The 27731-nt window shown below is 34.4% G+C and overlaps 2 protein-coding genes across 2 annotated transcripts; one reads left to right on the plus strand and one right to left on the minus strand.

Moving 5' to 3' along the window:
- The first annotated feature begins 776 nt into the window (after positions 1–776).
- On the plus strand, positions 777–13443 carry LOC148313337 (uncharacterized). Its single transcript, XM_088264178.1, has 12 exons — positions 777–986; positions 1807–1998; positions 2831–3018; positions 4016–4157; positions 5206–5418; positions 5874–6006; positions 6533–7502; positions 8457–8801; positions 8888–9480; positions 9836–10021; positions 10873–11015; positions 12115–13443. Exons 2-12 carry the CDS (start codon positions 1818–1820, stop codon positions 12390–12392), a joined length of 3372 nt encoding a protein of 1123 aa, XP_088120304.1. The 5' UTR covers positions 777–986; positions 1807–1817; the 3' UTR covers positions 12393–13443.
- A 1206-nt stretch (positions 13444–14649) lies between these two features.
- LOC148313338 (GPI-anchor transamidase component GPAA1-like) lies at positions 14650–27713 on the minus strand. Its single transcript, XM_088264235.1, has 12 exons — positions 27357–27713; positions 27192–27265; positions 25231–25350; positions 24092–24251; positions 23125–23307; positions 21617–21731; positions 20397–20487; positions 19138–19339; positions 17919–18245; positions 17125–17410; positions 16254–16431; positions 14650–15026 (listed from the first exon to the last, which is right to left on the minus strand). Exons 1-12 carry the CDS (start codon positions 27529–27531, stop codon positions 14937–14939), a joined length of 2001 nt encoding a protein of 666 aa, XP_088120361.1. The 5' UTR covers positions 27532–27713; the 3' UTR covers positions 14650–14936.
- Between the last annotated feature and the right edge of the window lie 18 nt (positions 27714–27731).

Below are 27731 nucleotides of genomic sequence, written 5' to 3' on the forward strand. Positions count from 1 at the left end.
AATGTTACCATATGAAATAGTATTTTTATCTTATTCGGCAGCAGAAAAACTAAATTAAAAATTATATTGAAAAAATATAATTATGGCTGTCGCCCGTTAGAAGCGACTTTAGAAGAGATTTTTCTGAATTGAAGCTGGTGTTAAATCTTCTACTTATTATCATTGACAGTTCGTTCAGATTTTATCCCAACAAAAGTGGAAATTAATACATAAACATGAACAGCTAATTTACACTATAATAGCTAATGTACAGTATATTCAAGGGTCTACTGGTTCCCATACTACGTTTTAACACAACAAATGAGGCGCATGTACGTAAACTGTCTATAACGTATGAGACAAAGAGAGTAGAAACGATTCTTCCACTCTTTCTTTTCAGCTGCCAGTTAAATTTGGAGAAAGGGAAGTATTTAAATTTTACATCTGATCCAAGTCCGTTTGCTGTTCCATGCCTAAAAAAGTTTCACCTCAGGAAAGAAAAAACAATAAATTATAATTTTTATTTTATGTTAATACTAAAGGTAATTAGTAAACATTATTGGTGGTTTATTTTGTTGTAAAAATGTAAATTTACAAAGATGGGAGTAAATTTATAATCTTTCTCTGTTTTAATGACATAGTAAAGTCCGTTTGCTGTTTCACCCCTAAAAAAGTTTCACCTCAGGAAAGAAAAAACAATGTTGGGTGGATCATATAATTTATTTATTTACCTTTTATTGCCAGAACTAAAAACAGATATTTACTTTTAACTTAACATAGATAATGACAGTTCATTTGTATTTTTTCTATGGTAGTACAAAATCGAATTTGTTTTGATTTTTGACGTCTTGTGAGAGAAATTTAAAAAAATGAAAATGGCAAGAGCAAATTACATTTAGCGCAGCATTGCTGGTGATAATCAAATGTATTCATTCATCAATTAAATTTGAGAAGGAGCGTGAAATATTTCAATAAATTATAATATTTATTTTATGTTAATACTAAAGGTAATTAGTAAACATTATTGGTGGTTTATTTTGTTGTAAAAATGTAAATTTACAAAGATGGAGAGTAAATTTGTAATCTTATTAAATTTATGTTAACCTTTCTCTGTTTTAATGACATAGTAAAATCTCTTCAATGTCATTGAAATAGGTATCAAATTGTGGTAGATTGAGTTCGAACCGAGGAACTTTGACTTAAGAGTCCACGACTCTATCCACGGGACCACAACCCTACACATGTGAAATTGTATTCAAAACTATCGACACATTTCATATGTAATTTTATGATATTACACTACTTAAATTCATCCAATTTTCATTAATTTTGTTAGATAAACTATATAATATCATGGTTTTCAACCCCTGCCTTGTTGTATATATAACATAGAATTTTGTCTAGCTTCCCACCAGTCTGATGATGTCGGAAACGACGAAACCCCGTCACTGGTCAATAAAATAAATGTGGGAAAAACTTAATAGTTAGTTTACTGCTTAAAAATAATCTAGCCCATTTTTTAAAAATAATTATCATGTAGTAAATAATCGGCTTAATTGTAACGTGACTGGTTTCTTTTTTTTTGTTATTGATCGAACAATCAGACCACTTTTATATCTGTTATTGACAAAATAATGGGGACAAGGATAGATGAAGATTGTCTCTAATTAAAATACACATAATTTTCTGTCAATAAAAATGTCATTTAATTAAAAAACATCTGTAGGTGATGAATTTGTTACATCAATGAACAATGTTCACAAAAAGTTGTCAATCTTACACTAAATTTCAACCAATAATATTTTATACTTTACTTTATTGTTTTAGATATACGAATAATGGAATCCAGTTCTGATAAAATATTAACATGTGAATACTGTTCCAAGAGTTTTAAGTTACGTTCCACACTTAAAACTCACATAAGAATTCACACAGGCGATAAACCTTTCGGCTGTAAGGTGTGTAAGAAAATATTTAGACAGTCGGCACATTTAAAAGATCATTACAAAACACATACGGGTAGGTACTGAAAGTACTTTTTATTTTTTTAATCAAACATCCAATGTTCCAAATTTAAAAGTAATTTTTTTTCTCTTATATTTATCAAGGCTACTCAATTTTAATGAAATGTTGCCTACTTTTTAAACAAAAAAATCGTCAGGTAAGAATCAAACCATGCTAACAGACTTGAATATTTCTGAGTAATCTAAAATAAGAAAATTATTTTTATAAAGGAATGCTTACATTGTTAAACAAATCTTTTTTTTAAATTATCAATAAATAATATTATTCTGTCTTGATAACTAAACCATAGGTCATATCCCCTCCCTAGGTGGAGCATATGGAGTCTACAAACTGTCCACAGGCTTTTCTGTCGGCTGCCAACTCCTTTGCATCCTCCCAAGTTAATGATAAATATGTCTCAGGCGTTTCTTAAAAGTATTTTTTTAAATAATTTATTTGGCAGTCACCCAGTGAAAGGATGTTTCTGCCAGTGCCAAGTATTATTTTTATTTACAAAAAAAATAATAGGAAATAATAAAAACAATTCAAATATAATTTTATAGTTTTCTAAAAAGTTATTTGAGAAGGTGCATTTTTTACAAGGAGAGGTAATTCATTCCATTTTTTAGGTATTCATTCTAAATTTAAGAGAACTCAGTTGGCACCCTCATATTTTCCACAATTCCATACATTTATCAATTGATCATTAAGAGTTCATAATTTTTATTTTTAGAAGCTTAATTTATAATATTCATCTGTATTTTTTAGAACAACTATAGATAAATATTATGTTATTTGAATTATCACCAGTATGGCCGTCTAATGGCAGTATTATTTAATTTTTTAGGAGAAAAACCTTATCAATGTTCTGAGTGTGGCAAGGTATATGCAAATGGCTCCCATCTGCGCGCGCACATGCGCTCTCATACTAAAGAGCGTCCATATTCTTGTAAAGATTGCCAGAAGACATTTGCGCATCTCAATGCCCTCAAAGTGCATTCCAACCAACACACCGGAGGGACGCTATATAAATATGTATGTTTTATTAATATTTACTATAAATAAAATATTTTTTAACATTATATTTTTTATGTTATTTTTTGACATCTCATCAAAGGTGAAGGTAATGTATGGTAATCTGGGCATTTTCGGGGCTGACGACCGTCATAGGCTGGTTCAAGTGATCACTTTACACACGTGTATCATTCACCAATTCTACCCATTATTGACAACCACACCACTCAAATTCTTGGAAGTTCTAAATATACTAACCAATTTTGAAACATTGTTCTTGAATCACTAGTACTTCCCTAGAGACATCTATTGGTGAGATGAAAATAATAATATTTTTGGTTCAGATTAAAAGATCATTGGTAGTATTTTAGTACAGTAATCCTTAAGTATTTGCAGTTTTGCAAAGAAACATTTGCCAAGGGCCCGAATTTCTGAGGGGGCAACATCCTATTGGATTCCTAAAAAACTAAATAACCATCACACCGCTTCTCCGCTGGGGTAGGCAGAGAGAATAGAATGCCCTACCAATCTGTCTTTGCACAAATTTTTACCTATTCCACATTCATATATGTTCTCATACATGGCGATTATTCCTACTTCTGACCTGACCACTTTCATTTTAAATACTTGTGCCAAATGTTCCTCGGTCTTCCTCAGCTTCTATAACCAACCACATTCGCCTCGTAAATTTGTTTGATTATCCTTTCTTCATTCATTCAATTCATATGCCCAAACCATCTCAAAACACTTTTCTTAATTTTATCGGTAATGCTTATCTCGGCCTTCCATTCTTTCCTTATATCACCATTCTAACATCTATCACACAACATTTTGGCGCACATTCATGTGAGAGAATGCATTTCGACCGCATCCAGTTTACTTTCATCCTTCTTTTGCCAACTCTCATGCTTCGCACTCATACATTAGGATTAGATTCCTGTTCATTTGAATTGGCATGTCAGATATTGATACTTGTTAAAGGTGCTGAATTAATTAGTTGTGCTCTGTTTCTTTCCAGGCTACTGTTGATCAGAAGAATGCTCCAAAGAAATTCATCTGTGATATTTGCAGCGCAAGCTTTCGTTTGCGTCACTCCCTCAAAGTGCATCTTCGAAGCCATTCTGGAGACAGGCCGTACCAATGTGAACTTTGTTCAAAAGGTACGGTTTACACACCTCAATCAACAGACGAGTTCAACTAAAGAGAGTGCACTTCCCTTATTTTTATAATATCTGAATATTTTCTCTCCAAATAAAAGAATGGTAGAACACCAAAGAATACTCTATTAACTTTGCAATTTTTTTAAAGCTTGGTTCAATTGATCTCTGGAAATTTATCCAGATTACAGGATAATCATATTGTTTGTGTCTTTTTTTTATTTCATGATAAAAAATATATATTTATTTTTATTCCAAACTTCGAGGTGGAGCATGCATCTCCCTGAAGTTCATATGGCATAAACATACATTATATTTCATAAAATGAAGAAGAAAATAAACATAACGCGTGCTAAAATGACTAAAAGAAATAACAATACATTAGAAATAAAAATATGTAATGTGTAATTGGATTAATAAAGCGAAATATTATTTTTATTTTTCATTATATATAAGTTAAAACTTACATAACTTCAGTTCAAAGATTAAACTAATATTTTTTATTAAATTAATTGATATAAAAATTCAACGAGCATAGGAAAATGTTTCTACTTAATTTTTTATTTGAGCACAGAATATACGCACCACAACACACCAAAAAGTGAAATGCTGCATTTTATGTTGACAGACCTTTAAATTCTTGATCTAAAAAAGCTCTTAATTCCAGAAAGTATTTTTGGAGTTTGAAACAGTTTTTTATTGATCTAGGCCACAATTTTTTACATGATGAATCTTACATTAAAACGTTGAGATCGTTTGTAGGCCTTAGTGCTTTTTTATGTGATTTTTTCACTCTAATATTTATTCAATATTACCCTGCACTGGTACCTGAAGCGGAGGGCTGATCACCTTTCCTACATGTGTTTATGATCAAGATAACACTGCGTTTATATAATGCAGTGCCCTATACACCATTGAGGTGCGGATAAGGGTTAGAGAGGGAGAGAGTGCTAATATCTAGGTACCAAAAGCCATTTGGTTATTCTTCCTGTGATAATTTAACTAAGCATGCAAAATTTAGTATAATTTTAACTGGACTATTTTTTCTCAGCCTTCAGCCAGGCTTCACACCTGCGATCGCACAAGTCCACGCACACTAGCTCGGGCGGGCACAAATGCGGCACGTGCGGACGCGTGTGCGCCAATGCGCAGCTGGCCCGGCGGCACGCCCGCTCACACGCGCAGGGTTCCTACCGCTGCACCGCCTGCGGGGAGAGATTCCAGAAGCTCACCAGCCTGAAGACGCACGCCCGGAGACATTCGGGTGAAGAGACAGCTTGGTTTTCATATTTGGCGGCACAAGAGTGCTGAATATTGACTTGTAAATAAAATATTAACTGAAGACGGGAAAGGTATTTCTACCCGTTGAGTCGATTGATGCTTAAGGACGGGAAGGGTATTTTTACCTTCTGCGCCGGCCTCATTTCAAAGGCAGAATAGAAGGAATAATACTATTATGTTTCTATGAATATTATTTGTATACTAACCTCTTTGTTAAGGTCTTAAGTATATGTACATAATTATAAAATCCCGGCGTCAGCGGTCCACAGGCGTAAAAAATACCCATCCTTAGTGTGTTAGATATTAAAATAAAAACACTGATTTTTTAATTTTTGAATTCTGAAGTGTAATTAATGGTCAGCACGCTCGGCTACTGCACTGGAGGTCCCGGGTTTGATTCAATTAACTGAATATTGACCATGTGTTTTAAATTTTCAGGAGAAAAACCATACAAATGTGGATTGTGCAGTCGGGGCTTCAGTCTCTCTGCTCTTCTGGTAGCCCACATGAGAACTCACAGTGGAGAAAAACCTTTCCAGTGCGAAATCTGCTCCAAGTGCTTCGCTCAGCGGTAAAATTTGTTATTACCTTGCATTTTTTGGATTAGGGTTTTAAACATTCTTAAAAATCTAGGGTTTTATTAACTTTCTATCACTCAGGAAGATCATTGAGATTTGAGATACTCTGCATACATTTTTTTATTACATTTTTTTTGTTTTTGATTTTGTTTTAGATTTTAGAAATATTTAATACAGAGTTTTTTTTCAAAGCTATTAATTAAGGTTCTATTTAATTAGTAGAATTAAAAAATGTTAAAACTTATGTCAATATCATCACTACATATTTATTTGTACCCTTTCCATTTTATATACCTAGTAAATACTTTTAATGCATTTTAGTCTCTAAAAGAAAGCAATTAAGCTGTGAGATATGTAAATAAAAGTGGCAAGTGAAACTGGTCATGTCAGTTCTTTGTGAGAATTTAAGTCATAATGAAATCCCACTCCCAGCAAATCTTATAAACATATTTTACAACTGAATCAGGTATATTTTTAATTAATATTGTGTTGTTAAACAAGTTGAATTGTCCTCTGCAGATCTGCTTTATCATGCCACCTCCGAATGCACAGTGGTGACAAGCCTTTTGTGTGCGACATCTGCACCAAGAAGTTCACCAACCAGTCGGACCTGGTCAAGCATCGCCGCATACACACCGGGGAGAAACCTTACAAGTGCGATTTCTGCAACTCCTGCTTCGCCAGGAGCAACCATCTCACCAGGCACATGAAGATACATCTCCGGGGCAAAAAGACCCTGAACACTTTCGACGGCAAGGACAAACAACAATTCGGCAACAGAGACTGCGCTGGCGATCAAATCATGGGCGATAAGGATACCCAAGTCCCTAATTTCCCTCCGATCAATAATTACATCTCCAACAATAGCTGTTTCGAAAGCAGTCTGAGCAATCTTAACAGACCCCTGCCGAGTTGTCAAAACGCTACAGATTTCCAACAGTACAATTCTTTCAACAACAGATTCATAAATCAAAATCCGCACGGGATGGACAACTACGAAATATCGGGAGCATCAGATCAGGGTTGCAATATCAATAATTCTTTCATCGCCGAACATAGCAACCGATACAACTGCGAGTTTTTAAAGTATCAATCCGAAGCTTACGCTTACTGCAATAAACAAAGTACTGACAACATCGAGGAAAGGAATCATTCGGATCAAGGAAATAATGCGTACATGTCCGATGAGTTGAGAATCCGTTACGAGCATGCGGAGGCATCGTATCCGAGGTTGGATCAATTCTATCAAGGACAAAAGCTTCCAGAAGCGCCTGTTGAAACTCGGGATAAGAATAGTTGCAAATGGAGCTATCCGAATACCGGGATTCATCTGAAGAACAGTTGCAAGGAAGCGGATGTGAAGGCGGCGGATAATAGTGAGGCGTGGCAGTGTGGACTTTGCGATATTTGTTTTTCAGGGTCGACGGAACTAATTGACCACGTTGCTGAACATATGAAGACGAGGCCCAGGATAAAATACACCAAATTGGTGAGTATTAATGAATTTATATCATAAACTGTATGTATAGAAAACGCTAGATAATTTATTTATTGATTTGGAGTTTAAATTGCAGAACTCCATTTTAATTTATGTATTAAATTTTAAATCAAACACAGATTTTTTGAGTCTACTAAGTTGTATTTTACTAACGAAAACACATAAAAAATTAATATTGTGACAATTGTTTCGCCTAGATATGGCATTATCAAATGAATGTCAAACATTCGTTTGATAATGCTATAACTAGGCGAAACAATTGTCACAATATTAATTTTTTATGTGTTTTTGTTAGTAAAATACAACTTAGTAGATTCAAAAAATCTGTGTTTGATTTAAAATTAATACATAAAATGCTAGATAATTTGAAATTTGTCATAATTTAAAAAATATTACAAATTTTTAGTACCTTCAACACTATTTACGCACAAAACTTTAGATAATTTGTTAACAATATTTCGTTATGTTATTTATTGTTTCGGCATTCACTTTATACATAGTTAGATTAGTTAATTCAGAACTCAAGTGGTAAAAAACAATTGTTTAATTTATAATTTAACAATATTTTGCCCAAAATTCTAAATAAAATTATGTCAATTATTTTTTTAATAAAAACCACAAGGAAAATTATTGACAGGCAAATTATCAAGTTATATATGTATTACAATAATAAAAATATATCACAGTTTTTTTTACTTTACTTACATTTTTCCAGTAAATAGTATTTGTATTTTTACTTTGATACAAAACAAAAAATAGAAATGCGTGATCCAACCTGGAAAATAAATGACACAAAATGGAAAATGATTGTGTATAGAATGCAGTATGACTGTATCACTTTATTTATTATGATAAAAGAAATGTGGAGATATTTCATTGTCCTACATCAAGTATCTGAGATAAATTGCCATATCCTGCATTAATAACAGGTGATTTTGTTTACAGGTAGCGAATCGTCAGTCAGGAACTTTAGAAGAACAAGAAATAGTACCGAGAGAAAAACTAAAGATAGTTCCTAAAGAACAACTGCAAAAAATGATGGGTGCTTATTTCACAGGCACAGCAAAACCAAAGAATCTCCCAGAAGTTTCCATGCTAGAAATAAAAGATACAATAAGAAGTGAAGATGAGAACAATCTAGATTTAAGAACGGGTGATAATTATTTGAACGCTAGTCAAACAAAGACAAAAGATAATCGGAATGTAAATGTAAAGAATGTTTATAATGATTTCAATACTCAAAATTTCACATCTGATTTTTCAAATAATGATTCCAATGATTCAGATAGGGTAAGCATATAAAACATTTATTTTTATTAATCTTTGATTGTTACCTGATTTCTCCTTGCTTTTTTAAAACTGTTTTGGTTTTACAGCTATATACTGAAAATACTGCAAAAGAGTTGGAATCTGCACAAAATGTGTCTGTTAATGAAACAATTGACGAAAAATGTAATACACTCGAGAAAAATACTAGACAAACAGATTCTACATCACAAAAAATCGAAGCTAAAATTCAGAATGGAACCAAGAAATTCGATTCCAAAGAAAAAAAACCTGGACGAAAAAAAATTGCCCCAGACAAATCGATAAAAAAGGAAAAAGTTAATAAAAGCAGTTCCAACACACGCAAAGTTTGCGTAAGATCTAAAACACGCACAAAAGAGAAAGATAAAAAGAAAAGTGAAAATAAATATCCCAAAGATTTTGATGGATCCGAAGCGTGTATTCAAGAAAATATCGCCAAAAACAGTTCCAAAGATGACAAACATCAAGAAAATATTCACAATGAAAGGCAAACTTATCCTCAGACTTCAAATTATCCTCAGACCAACATATCCAGGAAAGACAATTTGCAAAGCAGGGTTGTTGAACAATCAAAAACATGTACAATGGAAAATGTCGAGGAAAAGAAGAAAAGAAATCCTAGAAAGGAACACAATTGCCCGGAATGTTTAAAAGTTTTTGTGTAAGTAGTTCATTTTTTTTTTTAACGAGAAAAATTGAGGCTTCAGAAAGATTACATCAATTCAAAAAATAAAGAAGAAGTTTCTACTATTGAAATAATTTATCAAGGTTATTAATATTTATTTTATTGTTATTTAAATAATTTAATTTTTTTTTACAATGGTTTTAAATTACAAACTTCAACACGTACGGTTAACACACATCTTAAAAAAAAAATAATTTGCGTCATTCGATAATAATGTACGTTAAAAATATGATTACACCGCATTGTGTCCTCGCTTCATACTATTGGTGTATAAATCAAGTTTCGTATTTTTTGGTAGTTTTATGAAGGCGTGTTATGCTCGGTGTTGCAGGAACAAGTACGCGTTGGACGTGCACTTCCGACTGCACACGGGAGTGCGCCCGTACGCGTGCGCGCACTGCCCGCGCACCTTCACCCAGGGCGGGCAGCTGCACGACCACCAGCGCACGCACACGGGCGAGAAGCCCTTCCAGTGCCACTACTGCGGCAAGTGCTTCGTCAACTCTACGCAGCTCAAGTAAGTAAATTGGACATAATATGGACAGTCGTGTAACATTTCCTTATGGCCAACCTGTTTTTTTTTTAACATAAATGATAATGCGAACAAACATTTGATATAGATTTCTATTTTGAACTTTTGAGTAGTGAGATATTAATGAAAAGGTTGTACCCTGCAGAGAGAGTTTTTTTTTACAAATATATAATTGAAAAACAATTTATTTAATTTCATCAATTGATTTGGCCATCTATTTGTGGTAAAATCTATCCATTTATAATTTAGGTTTCACTTAAACGTTACTATTTATTAAAATCCATTATTACACAAATTTTTATGCATTCTGCATCATTTTTAAACACCTTATACGGTCCGATGCGAAATGCATCAAAACACGTGTCACAATAGATTTTAAGAAATAGTGGTATTTACTAAGTTAAACTTAAGTTAAAAATGTATGGATTTTACCACAAAGTGACTGCCGAGTCAATTAATGAAGCTATTTTATCAAATAATGTTCCCACTGAGAAAAAAAATAAAAAATAAAAATCAGAAACAGCTTCATCCTTCAACGTCCCAAGGACACTGCTCTAAAATTTAGACCTAGCCTCACATACATGGCTTCACGGCAGGCGCCGTGGCGTAGTTAGGTAGACGCTCGACTGCGAAATTGGGATCACGGGTTTGATTCCCGCCAATTGTAAAATGAATTCAAGAAAGATTTATTTTCAATCGATCTTGTGATGTATTTTTCACATTTAGCTTCCCTATCCTTACTATCCTACCCGCAGACAAGCTTCTTGAAGTAGGGACTTTGCGGGTTATTCCTTTAAAAAAGAAAAAGATTAATAAGAAGTATGGACTATTTACAGGTGCCATATCATGACTCACACTGGAGAGAAGCCGTATGCGTGTGATGTTTGCGACAAGCGCTACATTCACAAAGAGAGTCTCAAACTACACCAAAACGTCCACACTGGCAAGTGCCCGTACCGTTGTGAAGTATGCGGAAGAGGTAAGTCATATTTATTTACATAATGAACCTTTCAGTTACCTTGCTAAACCTTGCTTGTCTGTTTAAAGGTACCAAATTGAATACTTATTTACATTTTGACATCTCAACATAGATGAAGAAGAACATGGAAGTCTGGGTATTTATGGGGCTTATGACATAGGTTAGTTAAGGGGTCACTTTATACACTCACATGTAACATTCACCATTCTACCCATGACTGACAACCACACTACTAAAAAATTTTGAACTCATATTTCAGATTAATATTGAATATATTATGCACATTTACATAACTTTATTTGTTAGCATGTAATAATAAGACAGACGCTGTAGCATAGTTGGATAAAAGCTTGACTGTGAATCTGGTGTCTCAGGTTCAATTCCTGTCAGTATTAACACATTGTTTGCGGAAAATGCTTAAAAGCGTCTTTTACATACTCTTAGTAGAGAGTAGGAGACGCTTATAAGCATTCTATTTGCTTACTTTTGGTAGAGTACGAGATGCCAAAATTGTATAGATCGGAATTGGGTTTGCAGTTACTTGTGATATTAGTATACGACCCTAATTAGTTATACCTAATTTGGGTATTTTATTAAAATTAAACACTTGAGTATACCACTTTAATGAGTTTTATTTATATATACGACTAGTTTCGAAAATGACAGATGTTTTCATCTTCTGGTACAAATTAAAACATTAATTTTAATTTAGTTTCAGAAGATGAAAACATCTGTCATTTTCGAAACTAGTCGTATATATAAATAAAACTCATTAAAGTGGTATACTCAAGTGTTTAATTTTAATAAAATAATCATGTCATTCCACAAAGTTAATACCGAATCAATAAATAATCTAATTTGGGTCATGAAAAAATTTCCCGTGTTAAAATTAAGTTAAAAATATTTATTTTCAATTAGACTGGGTGTTACATGTACTAATGTTGTATTTTTCATATCTACCATCACCATCCTTACTCTGCTACCACAGACAAGCTTCTGCAATAGAGATTAAGAGTTAATTAAGAATAATAAGAGTTAATTAAGAATTAATAAAGAATAAAAAGATGTGTATTCTTCAGACAAAGATAAATATTTCCAGGTTTCCGTCAGCCCTCCTCGCTGTCCTCGCACCAGCTCACGCACTCGGGAGAGAGGCCCTACCCGTGCACCCTGTGCGGGGCGCACTTCGCCCAGCGGAGCACCCTGGCGGCCCACCAGCGCGTGCACGGCGGCGGACCCCCGCCGCGGCCCAACAGGCCCGTGCTGGAGAAGAACTTCCCCTGCACCAAGCACGGCTGCCAGAAGGTCTTCGGCAGGAAGGCTCATCTCAAGAGACACATGGAGACTCATGTCATTGTCTCCGACTCTATATCATAAACTACACCGCCAGCTCGCTAATCTGAATGATAACCTGGCTCCAGAATCAAGACGTTTTGAGTGACGAGGACATCATACGTGCTGTCACATGTGAAAATCTCAAGAAGGATGGGTATTGCATTTATTTTTTACCTTGCTTATTATGTACAAGGTTTATATATCATTAAGTGGATTTTTGTTTCTTCTAACTAAAAAAAAATGTTTTATCTAAATCTGTGTTGGGAACAGGAGGGACTATTGTAGGCCAATCAGGAACTTCTCAGCATTTGCTCATTGTTGGGAGGAAACCACGTAAAACTCCTTAAGAGAAGGCGGACTGTTGACTGTCATCAACAGACCTTCCATTCCACTAGAAGAGGGTTTGACATTTTGCTTCCTAGCTTGGTTAATGGTACCAATTCGAGAAGGAATTTGATGACAGCGAGCAACCGATGCCGGTTTCAAACAATCCACCTTCAGAAGCCGTTAAAGCTTTGAACATAACCATAAACTGGGCTGAAGAAGTCGTCCAGAGCACTGAGGAATTGATGGATTTAAGACAAATGCATGATTTACTCCTTAAACACCAGTTGGGTCCGTTGGTTCAAATGAAAATACCTGATTTTTTCAAGCTGAAATAAAAATGTTTAATTTTTAAATTATTCATTCAGTACCTAAATAAAAATGATAGGTTGTTGTCCTATCTCGGTGTCTATAGCGAGGGTTCAGCTCAGATGGGTGGGGCATGTTGTTCGTATGGACGACTCACGCCTGCCCAAAGCTATTTTGTTTGGTAAGCTTTTCAAAGGAAGACAAAAGTGAGGAGGGCAGTACAGGAGGTACGAAGATCAATAGAACGCCATTAAAGTTGGCGGGGATTGATGTGACTGGGAGTTGCGGGCAAGAGACAGATATGGATGAAGAAGTTCCGTGGACGGTTCGGATTAGCGAGGTGGCACTGTATGTACTTTGTCCTTATTTGTAAATACAGTAGAACATCAATTATCCGGACTAATTGGGGATAGAGGTAGTGGTAGTTTTTCATTAGAAAAATCTGGATAGCTGAAAAAAATCATAATTGACAAGGAAAGACAAGCACATTCAGTATTAATCATTTTTATTAGTCCATATTTACAAACATCTTCAATATTAAATTATTTATTTATTATTAATTCCCGATTCAAGCCAGCTGTTCTTTTTGAAGCTGCCAAATCGGAAATACATAGTTTTAAGATATACAAGTCGTCCCGAGCTACACTCTTCTTGCCTTTCAAACAACAATCAAAATGTTATGCGTCTCGTATATAAAACATTAATACATATCGCTCACTCCTTTCAAGAACGTCATAAATCAAAAAACTTGATTTTTCAGGAGAACGTTTTTAAAGTTTAAAAATATAATACAATGTATTAAAAATAAATATCAAGCAACTTATTGAACTTTTTATTGTGCAACACACCTTTTTAGGTGAAACCTGAAGGTTCTTTCTCCATTTGAAAAATATTTAGTTTATTTCAAAAAATATAAAACAACACCTTTTCTTCAAAATGCAAAAACAACACTTTATGCCCTGTAGCGGGAAAATATTATGTTAAAAATATGCCGCTTTTGCTGGGATACAGTACATTTTCTGGGCATTTCGAAAACACGCACAACTGAAAATTGACGATTTTTGATTTATGACGTTCTTGAAAGGAGTGAGCGATATATGCAATTCGCTTCATGCAAATTATCAAATTCACAATTTGTTATTTTATTTTGATAGATCCAAATCGAAATCCGGATAATCGAGGTTCTACTGTATTACCAGTGTTCAACTTACACCGGTAATACATAATATGATGAATAAAAACTTTAAAAAATTGATACAAAGTGACCAAACAGGTAAAATAAATTTATATATTAAATGTTAAAATCAAATACTGATTATTAGAGTCTACTAAATTGTATTTTATTGTTCAAAACACATAAAAATAAAATTTGTGATAATTGTTTTGCCTTGTAATGGCATTTTCAAACTAATGTGAAAATTAAATGGACTGATGGTCCTTATTTAATCTTCTTGTATCATATCTTCTTATTTAATTTAATCTTCACATTACTTTGAAAATGTCATAACAAAGCGAAACAACTGTCACAAATACTATTTAGCAGACTGTATCAATCAGTGTTTCATTTTAACATTTAATTTATAAATTAAAAAAGAATTTTACAAATTAAACGCCAAATCTATACATAAATAAAAAAATTGGTAAAATAAATATTCAAAAAAACTAATTTTAGAGAGCCTTTTATTTATTCAATAAAATTAATAATACTATGGAATGATGGATAGAGATAAAAAAAAAACACATATTGATTACATATACACATAATGGTTTGTTGAAATTATCAGACTAGAAAAACTTTGTAGAAACATGAATTACATATTGCGGAACTCACTTGTCAGTCAACCTCGCCTCTGGAAATCGAATTACAGAGATCTCATTACGCTAAACTATTAAATTTAATTAAAATTATAAATTTACAATTTTTAACTATGTATGTATATTGGATATGTATAATTATTCTTGGAAGTGCAGGATTTGCCAAAACATAATCCATATTGGTAATAGGAAAAGTGAAACAATGTTGAACAGCCAATTCCCATAGATCTGGAATAAAAATAAGTACATAGTTAAGCGTGGAGTTTAAAATTTTTATTATTTTTAATTTATGTTTTACTTGGTAAATACTACTATTTCTTAAAATTTATTGTGACACGTGTTTCGATGCATTCCGCATCATTTTTAAACACTAATAATATTAAATTAAGTTAAAATTAAATAGGACACATATTATATACCACAAAGTTATTTATTTCTCAGTCTATCTTCGAGATAGACTGAGAAATGCCAAGATCAGGGAAATATGCGAGATCGAAGATGTCGTTAGGTGGGGAAGGCAACGAAGAAGACAATGGTATGCGCATGTGAGGAGAATGGAACCATCCAGACTCCCCCACATCGCATTGTACGGCCAACCCCATGGTAGACGACTCCCGGGCAGACCACCAAAGAGATGGGCCGATAGCTGGGAATCGACGTCGCAGGAGGCTAATCCCTCTTAAAAACAGGCCGTAAGGCCTACAATAAGAAGAAGAAGAAGAGAAGAAAGTTATTTATGAAAATATTCAATCAATTTGCTTTGGAAAAATATATTTTTTATTCTAAACTAAAATTTAATATGCCCCAATAGCATAAAATTCAAGTCACCCAAAGCTAATGAAACTAACGTTAGTTATAACCATTGTGACGCTTCTTCGCAGGGGTAGGCAGAGAGAATAGAATGCCACAATAATCTGTCTTTGTAAACAATCTTCCACATTCATGCATCTCCTCATAACCGCAGATTACTCCGACTCCTGACTTGACCACTTTCAAGTATTTGAAATACTTAATCATGCTAAGTTTTCCTCGATCTTTCTCTCCTTCTATTACTAACCACTTTCACCTTATTAATTGGTTTTACTATTCTTTCTTCGCTCATTCGATTCACATGCCCAAACCATCTAAACACACCTTTCTTAATTTTATCTATAATGCTTATCTCAGCCTTGCATTCTTTCCTTTGGAACATCTATCATACAACGTAATATGAAAGCTAATATTATATCATCAATAGAAAGCTTATTTGATGTAAATATCAAATTATATTAACAATTTAACCACTGTGTATACCACATTGGTGTCTTATTTTAGCCACGAAGTATCAACTGTATACGCCGCATTGGCATTCTCGGCTATACGCAACATTGTTTTAAAAAAACATTATCTAATATTTACACTTTGAAATTTGGAGAAAAATGAAGCTACAGCAGAGATGATTGAACAATAAGTTACCATTCCGTCGACCACGGAGAACATGATGGCTTGTTTGGAAGCACTTATTCCCCGCATTATTATCCCTTTGGCATTCTCCTCCGGGAAGCTGTACTTGGTGTAGCAGAACACTATGAGCATGGCCAGTATCAGAGGATGTAGAAAAAACCAAAGCAGCTTCATGAAATGCTTTCCAAACCTGTGAATTATATTTGCCATTAGAGAAGAAGAAAAAACATTCATTATTTATTATTATTCGTTAATAAGATTATTGATAGGTTCAATTAGAGTAAGCTATACATATATATAAAGTAATTCTCCACTTCTTCAAACCCTCATCTGCACCCGATGGTGTATACATCACCACATCATTTAAACGCAGTGTTATCTTAAGCATTAACACATGAAGCAAGATGATCAGCCCTCCGCTTCAGGTCCATGGTAATATTGAATAAAAATTAGAGTGAAAAATCACTTATATTTATCTAACCCCCCCCCCTGGGATCCGAACCTGTGACCTCCAGTACGGTAGCCGAGCAACTGACCATTACAATACGGAGGCGGACATTAAGCACCTCTAATTAAAATCCAAATTGGATAAGGGAAAATACTGAGGTAACAGATGTGGCTCAAACAGAATCACGGAACAAAAGTGGAACTGGACAGGTCATGCGGTATTTATGTCTGAGGATAGATGGACAAGTGTGGTGTTTGACTGGACCTAGAACAGGACGCAGAAGCATGGGTCCGATGACATTAGGAAAGTGCCTACACTGGAAGAGAGTCGCATCCAACAGAGAACTGTGCAAGCCCAAGAGGGAGGCCTTCGTTCAATACTAGATACAAGAACAAGGCTAAAGTAAGTAAGTATAATTAAAAGGTTTTCACATACCCGGCCGGCTTGTCTGATACCGAAAGCGCCATCGGCACAAACACCGCCGCGAGACAGAATCCCAGTGAGAAGTTGTGCATCCCGATGGTCAGAACCAGTGTGGCGAGCGCCAGCAGCGACATGATGAGCAGCGCGCGCCGCTTGCCCCCCTCCCCCGGCCCCGCGGTTGCCGCGCTGCAAAACAGGGAGTTCAGGACGCTGGGGAGGACGAAGATGCTCATAGACGTCATGATCAGGAGGCCGTAGAAGACAGCCTCTTCGGTTGGCAGAGAGAAGTACTTGACTCCTGAAAGAGGAAACATACCAAACATGCTCAGACAGTCTTATATATAGCATTTTTTGACATCTCAATCTTCAATTCAATTCAATTTATTTACTTTTTCTTGAATGTTTTTCGCAGATACTTTGTGGCACATTTTATAAACTTTATAAAATTGAACACCTTTGTTTTAACCACTTTTTTTACAATTTAATTACAATTAACATACACATTACTAACTTAAAATTTGAAGCGTATACATTAAGATATATTAATATCGAAAATATGCAAGAATAGATAGATTCATAGATGAAGAAAAATATAGATTTCTGAGCATTAATTACCAAGAATTATGATTGTCACAGGCTTGGTTGAGTGATCACTTTACACACGTGTAACATTAACATCTAGTAAAATGTTATTTTAATGTGAATTTCAAATTTCCCTCTTAGATCCAGGTAGGTTAATGTTATGATAAATTGTACATATGTACAGAGTAAATGAAATTTTAACTAATGAATATTTAAGTACTCACCCAGCTTGCTTATGAGTTGCGGAGAAGACATGACCCCATATCCGACCGCATGGATTGTCAGGAACATAATCAGCAAATTCATTAAATTGAGATGATTTGGTTTCATGGTACTGACATCATCGACACTCTCGGTGATTGAATCATCGCTGATTGATTTGTCATCCGCTGAATCATCATTCTTCGGACCCTCATCGGTTTTAGCGTCGACCTTGGCTGCCGGGGATTTTTCTTTCTTGCTGATTTCATCTTTCTGTGAGGCCAGCCAGAGGGCAAAGGATCGAATGAAGAGAGCACCAACTAGTAGCCCCAGAGGCGGCATGTATTGACCTGGCAAGAGACACACATATTATATGGGCAGGTCATGTGGTACCTATGTCTGGAGATAGACGGACGAAAAGGGTACTGGACTGGAGGCCTAGAACAGGACGCAAAAGCGTGGGTGGTGAACCAAGATGGTCCAATAACATCAAAAAGTGGAGGGCCTGCACTGGAAGAGTCAATCAGCAAATGTCAATCGAAAAACATAAATGCTAGCGATATTGTAATAAAGTAAACTACCGTAGAACGGGGCTACTTGATTGACAACTTTGATGTGTTACTTGAGCCCACTACAAAAAAAAAATTAAATCTGTATTTGGTCTACAATAATGAACGTATCGACATGATTTATTGTTTCCCTGACAGGTAACACTTATTGTCACGATACTTCGATCGATACCACAATCTAAATATTTTTTTGTACTGGGCTCAAGTAACACATCAAAGTTCAAGTAGCAGAGGCCCCGTTCTACAGTATATTTTTAATTTAAGTTTTACTATTTCTCAAAATCTATTGTGACACGTGTTTCAATGGATTCCGCATCATTTTGAAACACCGAAAATGATGCAGAAAGTATCGAAACACATGTCACAATAAATGTTTATGAAAAAAAACCCGGGACCTCCAGTATGGTAGCCGAGCGTGCTAACCATTACACTACGGAGGCGGACTTTACTTTTGTATTAATCTTTTTGTATTTCTGCAGTTAACTGTAATTGGCTTGATTTTATGTATAATCTTTTAATGTTTTATTTTATATGTATTGCTGTTATTAATTCAAATAAATAAATGAAAAAAAAAACCTTAGTCGGATTATAACAGAATCGCCATTGATTTATGGCGGTGTGATCGCTTCAAGACGCAGCCGATCCGCAAACATCTTTGTCAAAAGAGACTTACTTATGGACAGGAATCTGTCGGTGGCGGTGCGCAGATAGAAGAAGTAGCTCTGGTGGAAGCGCTCCAGCAGGTTGTTGAGGCTCCGCAGGGACGCCTCCAGGGCGTGCGCCGGGCGCCCCCCGCCGCCTCCCTGCCCTGCCGACATGAGCGTCACCGCCTCGATGCCGTAGCGGTGGAAAAGCCCGTGATTCCCAGTGGGCACCTGGCAACACAAATCCACCACTCTAATTCTAGTTAGATCATACGCTAACTAACTCAATTTCATTCAGGCTGATGAAAACTATAAGATAAAAAAATTATGAAAACAATGTTAATATAACAAAATATGTATATATTATAGGTGCATTTCAATTGAGACGGTATGGGCACATAGGACGTAAAGAACTTGAACATGTATGTATGAATGTCTATTCGATTACACATTTTATTTAATTTGAACAATATAACGCTGGATATTGATCTGTTCCATGTGTCTTTAACAAAAGTATTCTTGCTTATTTTAGATTTTTTGTTAATGTTTACGCTTTAAATTTAAAATTGAATGTGTTAATTATAAATAAATAAATTGAATTGAACCGAACATTTCGTAAACCAGGCGATCGTTATGGATCTTCCTCGAAAGATATCTAAAGGATGACCAAAATATTCATGGAAAGATAACATGATTTGAAGGCATGACCTAGGTGACGTTATATATGATAGAAGGACCTACAACCTGAGGACGAGGAGAGCAGACCCCAACAGTCTACAAAGACGATAAGTTGGTATAGAGCCAGGAAGAAGGTGTCTTAACTTGAGTAGTATCTATCATTTTTATACAAAAGAAAATGGAAGTAGGGAATCCAACAGCAGTGCGTATAAACATCATTAAAAAATTATTCCAACATGGTTTTAAGTCAGGGTATTTAAAGGGTTTTTACAGACTTTCATATTCTTCTTTATATATGTTGAGATGTCAAAAATGTAAAAATGTAGCCCCTAAGTGGAGAGACCCAGATTTGTGAACAAGTATTTGGGCACACTCAGAATGATATGAATAATGCAATATAAATGTTACACAAGGTATAAAGTGATCACTTAAGCCAGCCAAATTCCAGGCCGTAAGCACTGGATTGCTCATACTTCCGAATAAAAACAAAGATGCTTTGTCTCAAAAATATATTGATATAATCCAGTGTCTGATCTATTGTGAATAGATATAATACAATCTGAGATTTAAAACACCCTCTGAATCTAAAAGCAATAAATATAAATCTTACCCCAGTCACTTGTGTGGTCACCATGGACGTTAATGTCGCCAGTGAAGTTAACCAAGCCTTCCAGGGACTTTGTCGAGGAGTCCACGAATAACTAAAACACATCAATTATTAATTACCACGATATGTATTAGATTTATAGGGAAAACTCGTGTAATTAGAAGTTTGTCACAATCTGAAGAAGAAAAAAAAAGATTCTTAAACCTTAGCACCGGGTGGCGGCAAGAAAATACAGTTTTAATACTCAATATTTTTGATAAATTGGTTTTTACTTTTCAATATAATTTAACCAGAATCATACAAGTACAATAAAATACTGATAAGTCTCGGAATTAGATTGAGTTGGCGGTATGCACATGCCTAAAAACTTTCCAGTGCAAAGTTAAAATATTATTTTCATGCAAAAATTATCAAAAGAATTTAAGTTTTAAGTTATTTTGTAATTATTCTACCTAATACCGTATTTTTGGAGAAATGTCATATTTAAATTTATTCAGCTGGTGATTTTACTTAGAGTACAGTTTATACTAACTAACTAACCATCTAAACAAATTCTAGAGATTACGACTTGCCTGAAAAGAAAAACATACTAATCATGCATACTGCCAGTGAGTACATATACACTGGAGACCATGGCTCTGACAAACAGAAACGCAGAGAATCTCAAATGCACAAAGCGATCCATGGATAGATCCATGCTTGGCATAAGCCAATCTAAGACAAAATAAGAAATGAAGAAATTAGGAAGAAAACCAGAATAGCGGATGTCACGGATCGCATAGCAAGACTTGAGTTTGAGTGGCTATGAACAGGACATGTTGCAAGAAAAGACCCCACAAATGGACAACTAAAATTTTGGTTAAATTAAAAGATGGTCCGGAAGGAATTCTGGATAAGGATTCAAGGATATAGCACAAGATAGGACGGACTGAAGAGCAACTTGTTTTGGCCATGTATAAAAACCAAATACATACAATGTAAACAAATTTGGAGTATGTATTCATTAGTTTAAATACATAAAATTAAACAGATACATAAAGCCACTCGTTTTTGAGTTTATTTAATGTAAACACGGCTACTTTTGAGGACTACATTCTCATGAACAGGTAAAAATAAAAACCGTCATTCTCATGTTGATAAGAATACTTGTACAAAAACATTAAATAACTCCACGTAGGGAGCGAACATGGAATGAGGAAGAAGAAAAAGAATGTAATAAATACCTATTTTTATATGCATGAGGCAGACCCGATTGCACACACATCTTGTGTACTAGAGTGACCAAGTCTAGATTGGGAAGTTGGCCATTCAGTCCTTCCACTTTTACTTCAATATATTCTGGAAAAACGACCATTTTACTCATGAAAACCTGGACACCAATTCCATATGGACATTAACGTTTTGACTATGTTGTGCAAATAGCTTTAACATAACTTCTATTTGGCGAAAAAAAAATTTCATTAATTTTCAGTCAGATATTTCAGTTTAGTGTCATATTCTAAGAACATTAAAAATTCAGACATTTGTATGCTTATATCTAAAAAAAAGAAATTATAAGGAATCCTACTATAATTGAAAATATAATAAGCTCTGAATATACATTTTATTGCAAAATCCACATTGTAATCTTAACACATTTGGGATGAGTTTTTCTGTGGACCGCTGGCGACGGGATTCGATAATTGTGTACATATAGTTAACACCTTAAAAAAGAGACTGGTACATAATATTCACACAAAAACATTAAACAATGCCCTTTGTCTTTAAACAATGCCAATGCCCTTTGTCTTTGAAATAAGGTAAAAAAAAAACCCTTCCTGTCCTTAAGCATCAATCGACCGAACGGGTAGAAATACCTTTCCCATCCTTAGTGCCTTCGCTGTTGCAGGATCGATGGCGTGGAATGCTCTTCCACCAGTAGTAAGAAATAATGAGAGCAAGATGATATTTAGAAAAAAACTAAAAACACATTTCGCTCACTCCTTTCAAGAACGTCATAAATCAAAAAACTTGATTTTTCAGGAGAACGCTTTTAAAGTTTAAAAATATAATACAATGTATTAAAAATAAATATCAAGCCACTTATTGAACTTTTTACTGTGCAACAGATCTTTTTAGGTAAAACCTGAAGGTTTTTTCTCCATTTGAAAAATATTTAGTATACCTTTTCTTCAAAGTCCGCCTCCATAGAGTAATGGTCAGCACGCTCCACTACCGTTCTGGAGGTCCCAGGTTCGATTCTCAGGGGGGGCAAATAAATATAAGTGATTTTTTCACTCTAATATTAATTTAATATTACCCTGGACTGGTACCTGAAGCGGAGGGCTGATTACCTTTCCTTCGTGTGTTAACGATCAAGATAACACTGTGTTTGTATAATACAGTGCCTTATGCACCATTGGGGTGCGGATAAGGTTTACCTTTCTTCAAAATGCAAAAACAACACTTTCTGCCCTGTAGCGGGTAAATATTAATTTAAAAATATGTCTCTTTTGCTGGGATATAGTACATTTTCTGGACATTATGAAAACGTGCACAACTAAAAATTTACGTATTTCGATTTATGACGTTCTTGAAAGGAGTGAGCGATTTGTTTTCTAAATTATTTCCACTACCGTCTTTTCCCCAATTTATTGACAGAGAAGCGCCCTTGAGGTAATTTTTAACGAAAATGGCGGTATATAAATTATGAAAATTTATTATCAGTGTGTTAAGTGTTTGTGTGACTCACTGACTGAAAGAGTGGAGATCTCGAGGTTGATGGCGGCCTGTATGGCCCCGGCGCGGCCCCGCAGCTCTCCGGCCTCCAGCCAGGAGGAGCCGGTGCGGTGGTAGGCCTGCAGCCATGCCTGCGCCCCCAGCTGCTCGTGGGCCGTGATGAGGAATATCAGGTCCTTGGCCCAATACTTGCGAGCTGCGGAAAGTCAATATGTAAATCTACCAGGAAGCTTCCTTAATCCAACCATAGATGGCTCTAGTGAACTCATATGTATGTAGTGTTATGAGATTAATGATATATCTAGGAGTTCCAAAAATTTGAGTTGTGTGGTTGTTAATCATGGGTAGAATGGTGAATGTTACACGCGTATAAAGTGATAACATTATATGCGTGTAACCAGCCTAATGGCAGGCCATAAGCCCCGTAAATAGATTTCTATATTCTTCTTCATCTATGTTGAGATGTCAAAATGTTAAAATAACTCCCAAAATAAAAAATAAATAAGTGGAGAAACCCAGATTTGTGAACAACTATTTGGACTCACTCAAAATGTTGTGAATACATATTATTGATTGATATTACGATATATTTCTTGATCTTTGTCTATAATGAGATCTCAAAATATAATATCATAGTCGTACAGGAGAAAGTGACCAACTACCAAAATGTAAAATGTTCAGGAGCGTCATTTAAGTCACTTTTGCTTGATAAGAAAATAAACATCAATGCAGTAAGTAATTTTTAACAAGTCTTTATATTACACTTCCAAGCTTAAAATCATTTGGAATTTTTTTCATGGCAATATGAAGCTAGTAAGATATCAAATAGTCAATGATCACGTTTTTGTAAAAAATGCACTTGGTCACTTTCTCCTGTATGACTACGATATGTTAGTGTTATGACTTGTTGGTGTGCCACGACACTGAGTCATGTCTAGTGTGTGATCGGTTCAACTACACACGAGAATAAGCTGTCGTACATCTTGCGAACTTAGCCATGGCCAGCATGAGGGCTATCCCGGCATTGGTGGACTTGTCGTGCGAGGAGAGGGGGCGGTACGGGGCGCTGATGACCAGAGCTTCGGTGGACGCCGAGCGACCGGCACGTAGAATCCCATACACGTTTTCCCCGTAAAATTTCTGTCAAAATAGTGAGGCATTCGTCAGTTTCATAAAGGAATCAATTTACAGAAAATACTTTAAAATATAAATTAAATGAATTTTATAGATGTTTATCTAAGAAAGAAAAAAAAAAATTCAATAAAAATTCATTGTAAATTGTAAAACAAGTCCCTCTCCAAGCACAAGAGATCAGTCTCTTTTTTGGAGAGAATTGCATTCTTAATTTTAAGATAGAAATGTTTTAAAAAATAATTGAAATTGTAAAAACATTGTAACCATATTAAATAAATAAATAAACTGTTTTTTATACATTTATTTAATACTTTTTGTATACTTTAATTCGTTTTCTTGATATTTCTACATCATTATTTATTTAAATACTTCAATTTCATACTATTTGTGTGAGCGTAAGGGGGTCATTATCAAAAATAGGTTTCAAATTGTGAGTGGGTTCAAACCCAGAAACTCTGATTCAAGAGTCCACCACACTAACCACGGGATCACAACCCGACACAAGACTTTAAAAAGTAATAAATAAATAAATATAATTAAAATGTAACTTTGTTTTAAAATCAATATAAATATTTTATTATAACTTAATTATAATGTCTACCGGTTTCGAAGCTTCTTTATCAAGACTGATTAATACTCAGTCTTGATTAAGAAGCGGTTAGCTTCGAAACCAGTAGACATTATAATTAAGTTATAATAAAATATTTATAGTGATTTTAAAACAAAGTAACATTTTTATTATACTCTCCATGTTCTTTTATCAGCACGCACATGCGAGTTACAAACTAATTAAATTATTTATTGATTTGGCGTTTAATTTGTAGAACTCCACATTTATGTTTTATTGTAAATATTTAAATCAAACAATTATTTGAGTATTTATTTGATTGTTTATTTCATTATATACGTTATTGTTATATTATAAAATGGAAAATCACGAAGTTAGTGCTTCAAATATAAATTATAAATAAGTAAATGTTCATACCTGCTCCAATCCGAGAGGGAATTTCAGAGTGAAATTGTGGGTGTACACATCAAGATTTAACTGCCTCATTTTAGCCACAAACCACGGGATGGGCATTGTGTCCTTCGTTTCATAGTTTTCCTAAAAAAAAAATTTCACAAATTAAAATGCAGATTTGATGTATCAATTAACAGTTTGCAGGAAATGCTTAACCCTTACTGGTTCAATGTCGAATCTCATTCGACATCGATTTTTTCCTCTTAGGTCCCATGTTGGATGTTATTCGACATTTTTTTCATTAGTATTATTTATTTAAATTCCAAGCTTACATTTTTGCCACTTGTATCTATTACAACAGTATGTGGAGCAGGGGACAAAGGATTTTTTCCAATTGGAATGTAACTGTCTACCTAGATTTTTTATTTTTATTTTGGGGGACCGGAAAGGGTTATAAGCGTCTTATATATACTTTTGGTAGAGCAGGAGACGCTTATAAGCGTTCTATTTGCTAAATTTTAGTAGAGTGTGAGAGATGGCCGAAAACCTTGTACAGACGGGAATTGGGTTTGCGGTTACTTGTGATTAGTATACTGGGGTCGGGCGGCAGACTGTCCGAGTATAATTAGGGTTGAGGTTGATGAAAAAAACACCCGACAATAATGTGTTAAAGACGCTTAACAAAAAAATAGGTACTATTTTTGTACTAAATTGGATAGTCAATAATTATTAAGAGCAATTAATAGAGCGCTTTATTGTAAAAAGTATATTTAGAAACTTTTAATTCATAGAATTCGATGGAATTGGGTCATTCCTACACATTTTTTCTAGTATTCTCGATATTTTAAAAATCACAAACTTTGACTAAAGCATTGTAAAACAAAATTGTATTTTTTTTTAGAATTGGATAGATAGGCACCGTGGCGTAGTTGGGTAGACGCTTGACTGCAAAACTGGCGTCGCGGGTTTAATTAATTCCCTCCAATTTGAATAAATTTATGAAAGATTTTTTTTCAATTGGTCTGGGTAATTATGATGTATTTTTCACATCTACCTTCCGTTTCCTTACTATCCTACCAGCCTTTGAAATATAAGCATTGCAGGTTACTCCTTTAAAAAAAATCAACACAATTAACTGACAATATATTTGAATTATTACTATACTGTGTATTTTGTACACCATCAACTATTTTTTTTAGAATATTTAGTTCTTGCATAGCCACATAAATGTTCATTAGTTTTACATGAGATGTGTTAAAAAATACAAAACACCAGTGCTATACTAGAATAAAAACCCGTCCCATTGAACTTTTGCTTTGCGGACCCCGTGTTAAATACTTTTTAACAAAAAAAAATATTTTAACTATAATATACAAATGAGGGTGTTGAAAGCAAACATATAATTATTTACAACATTTTGAGTGTGTCCAAATACTTGTTCACAAATCTGGATTATCTCCAATTATAGGAGTGATTTTTCATATTATTTGTTGACATCTCATCAAAGATGAAGAAGAATATGGAAGTCTGGGCATTTACGGGGCTGACGACCGTCATAGGCTGGTTTAAGTGATCACTTTACACACGTGTAACATTAACTAAGTAAAACTTTAATTAAAGATGGATAAATTTTACCACAAAGTGACTGCCGAATCAATTAATGAAATTCACCAATTCTACTCATTATTGACAACCACACTACAAATTCTTGGAAGTTCTATATATATGAACCAATTCAGAAACATTGTTCTTGAATCACTAGAACTTCAGTAGAGACATCTATTGGTGAGATGAAAAGAAGCTTTTTATTGAGCAGAAACATACTAATATAAGAGTTTCTGCTCAATAAAAAGCTTCTTTTCATCTCACTAATAGATGACCAGACTTCCATATTTTCCTTCATCTTTGATGAGATGTCAAAAATTATATATAATTATTCGCCAATGAAATAAGATCAGGATAGTTTTTTTTTAAATGTTCAATACCTTTACTTCCTCTTCAAGATCACTTAAAAGTCTCTTAGCTGTACCGTCATCGACAAATTCCGATCTCACCAAACCTATGATAAAAAATAAAATAGCATAATGAATCCAACATTCAAGGAAACCAATAAGCAAGGCTGATATATACAAAATAAATAAGTTATTTACCTGGAAGGAGTGCATTTTCGGAATACGAATTTCCATTGTTGAATGATTTATGGGCTAGCAAACAAAACCATACATAGGCTGATATGCAAAGGAAAAAACAAAACGGCCTGTGAGATTTCATTAATAACTGAGCCCATTTGCTGTGTCCAGTTTCAGGATCTGATAAAAGCCCCATTTTTTAACTCAATTGAATATCCTTTTATGGTTAGATTATTGGTGATCAACGGGCACTCTATGCTAAAGAAGTTAACACCATAATTATACTAAATTCTTTTAATTAATAGTATTATAATAACACAGATCAAGTCTGGTTAAGAAATTTGCGATTAATTTTCACCGGCTGTCAAAATACAAAACGTAAAATCGATCACTGTA

The sequence above is a fragment of the Brachycentrus maculatus genome, unplaced genomic scaffold, assembly GCF_059751285.1.
Source record: "Brachycentrus maculatus isolate JH-2025_06_01 unplaced genomic scaffold, ASM5975128v1 h1tg000015l, whole genome shotgun sequence".
In the NCBI taxonomy this organism is placed as follows: domain Eukaryota; kingdom Metazoa; phylum Arthropoda; class Insecta; order Trichoptera; family Brachycentridae; genus Brachycentrus; species Brachycentrus maculatus.

Coding starts and splice junctions, on each gene's coding strand:
- LOC148313338 (XM_088264235.1), bottom strand. CDS start 27,531: ATGGGGCTTTTATCAGATCCTGAAACTGGACACAGCAAATGGGCTCAG. Junction 21,732..23,124: donor GATCTCCACTCTTTCAGTCA/GTGAGTCACACA, acceptor TCGTTTTTCCAG/AATATATTGAAGTAAAAGTG. Junction 15,027..16,253: donor TCTCCGTGGTCGACGGAATG/GTAACTTATTGT, acceptor TTTTTATTCCAG/ATCTATGGGAATTGGCTGTT.
- LOC148313337 (XM_088264178.1), top strand. CDS start 1,818: ATGGAATCCAGTTCTGATAAAATATTAACATGTGAATACTGTTCCAAG. Junction 3,019..4,015: donor GAGGGACGCTATATAAATAT/GTATGTTTTATT, acceptor GTTTCTTTCCAG/GCTACTGTTGATCAGAAGAA. Junction 5,419..5,873: donor GCACGCCCGGAGACATTCGG/GTGAAGAGACAG, acceptor TTAAATTTTCAG/GAGAAAAACCATACAAATGT.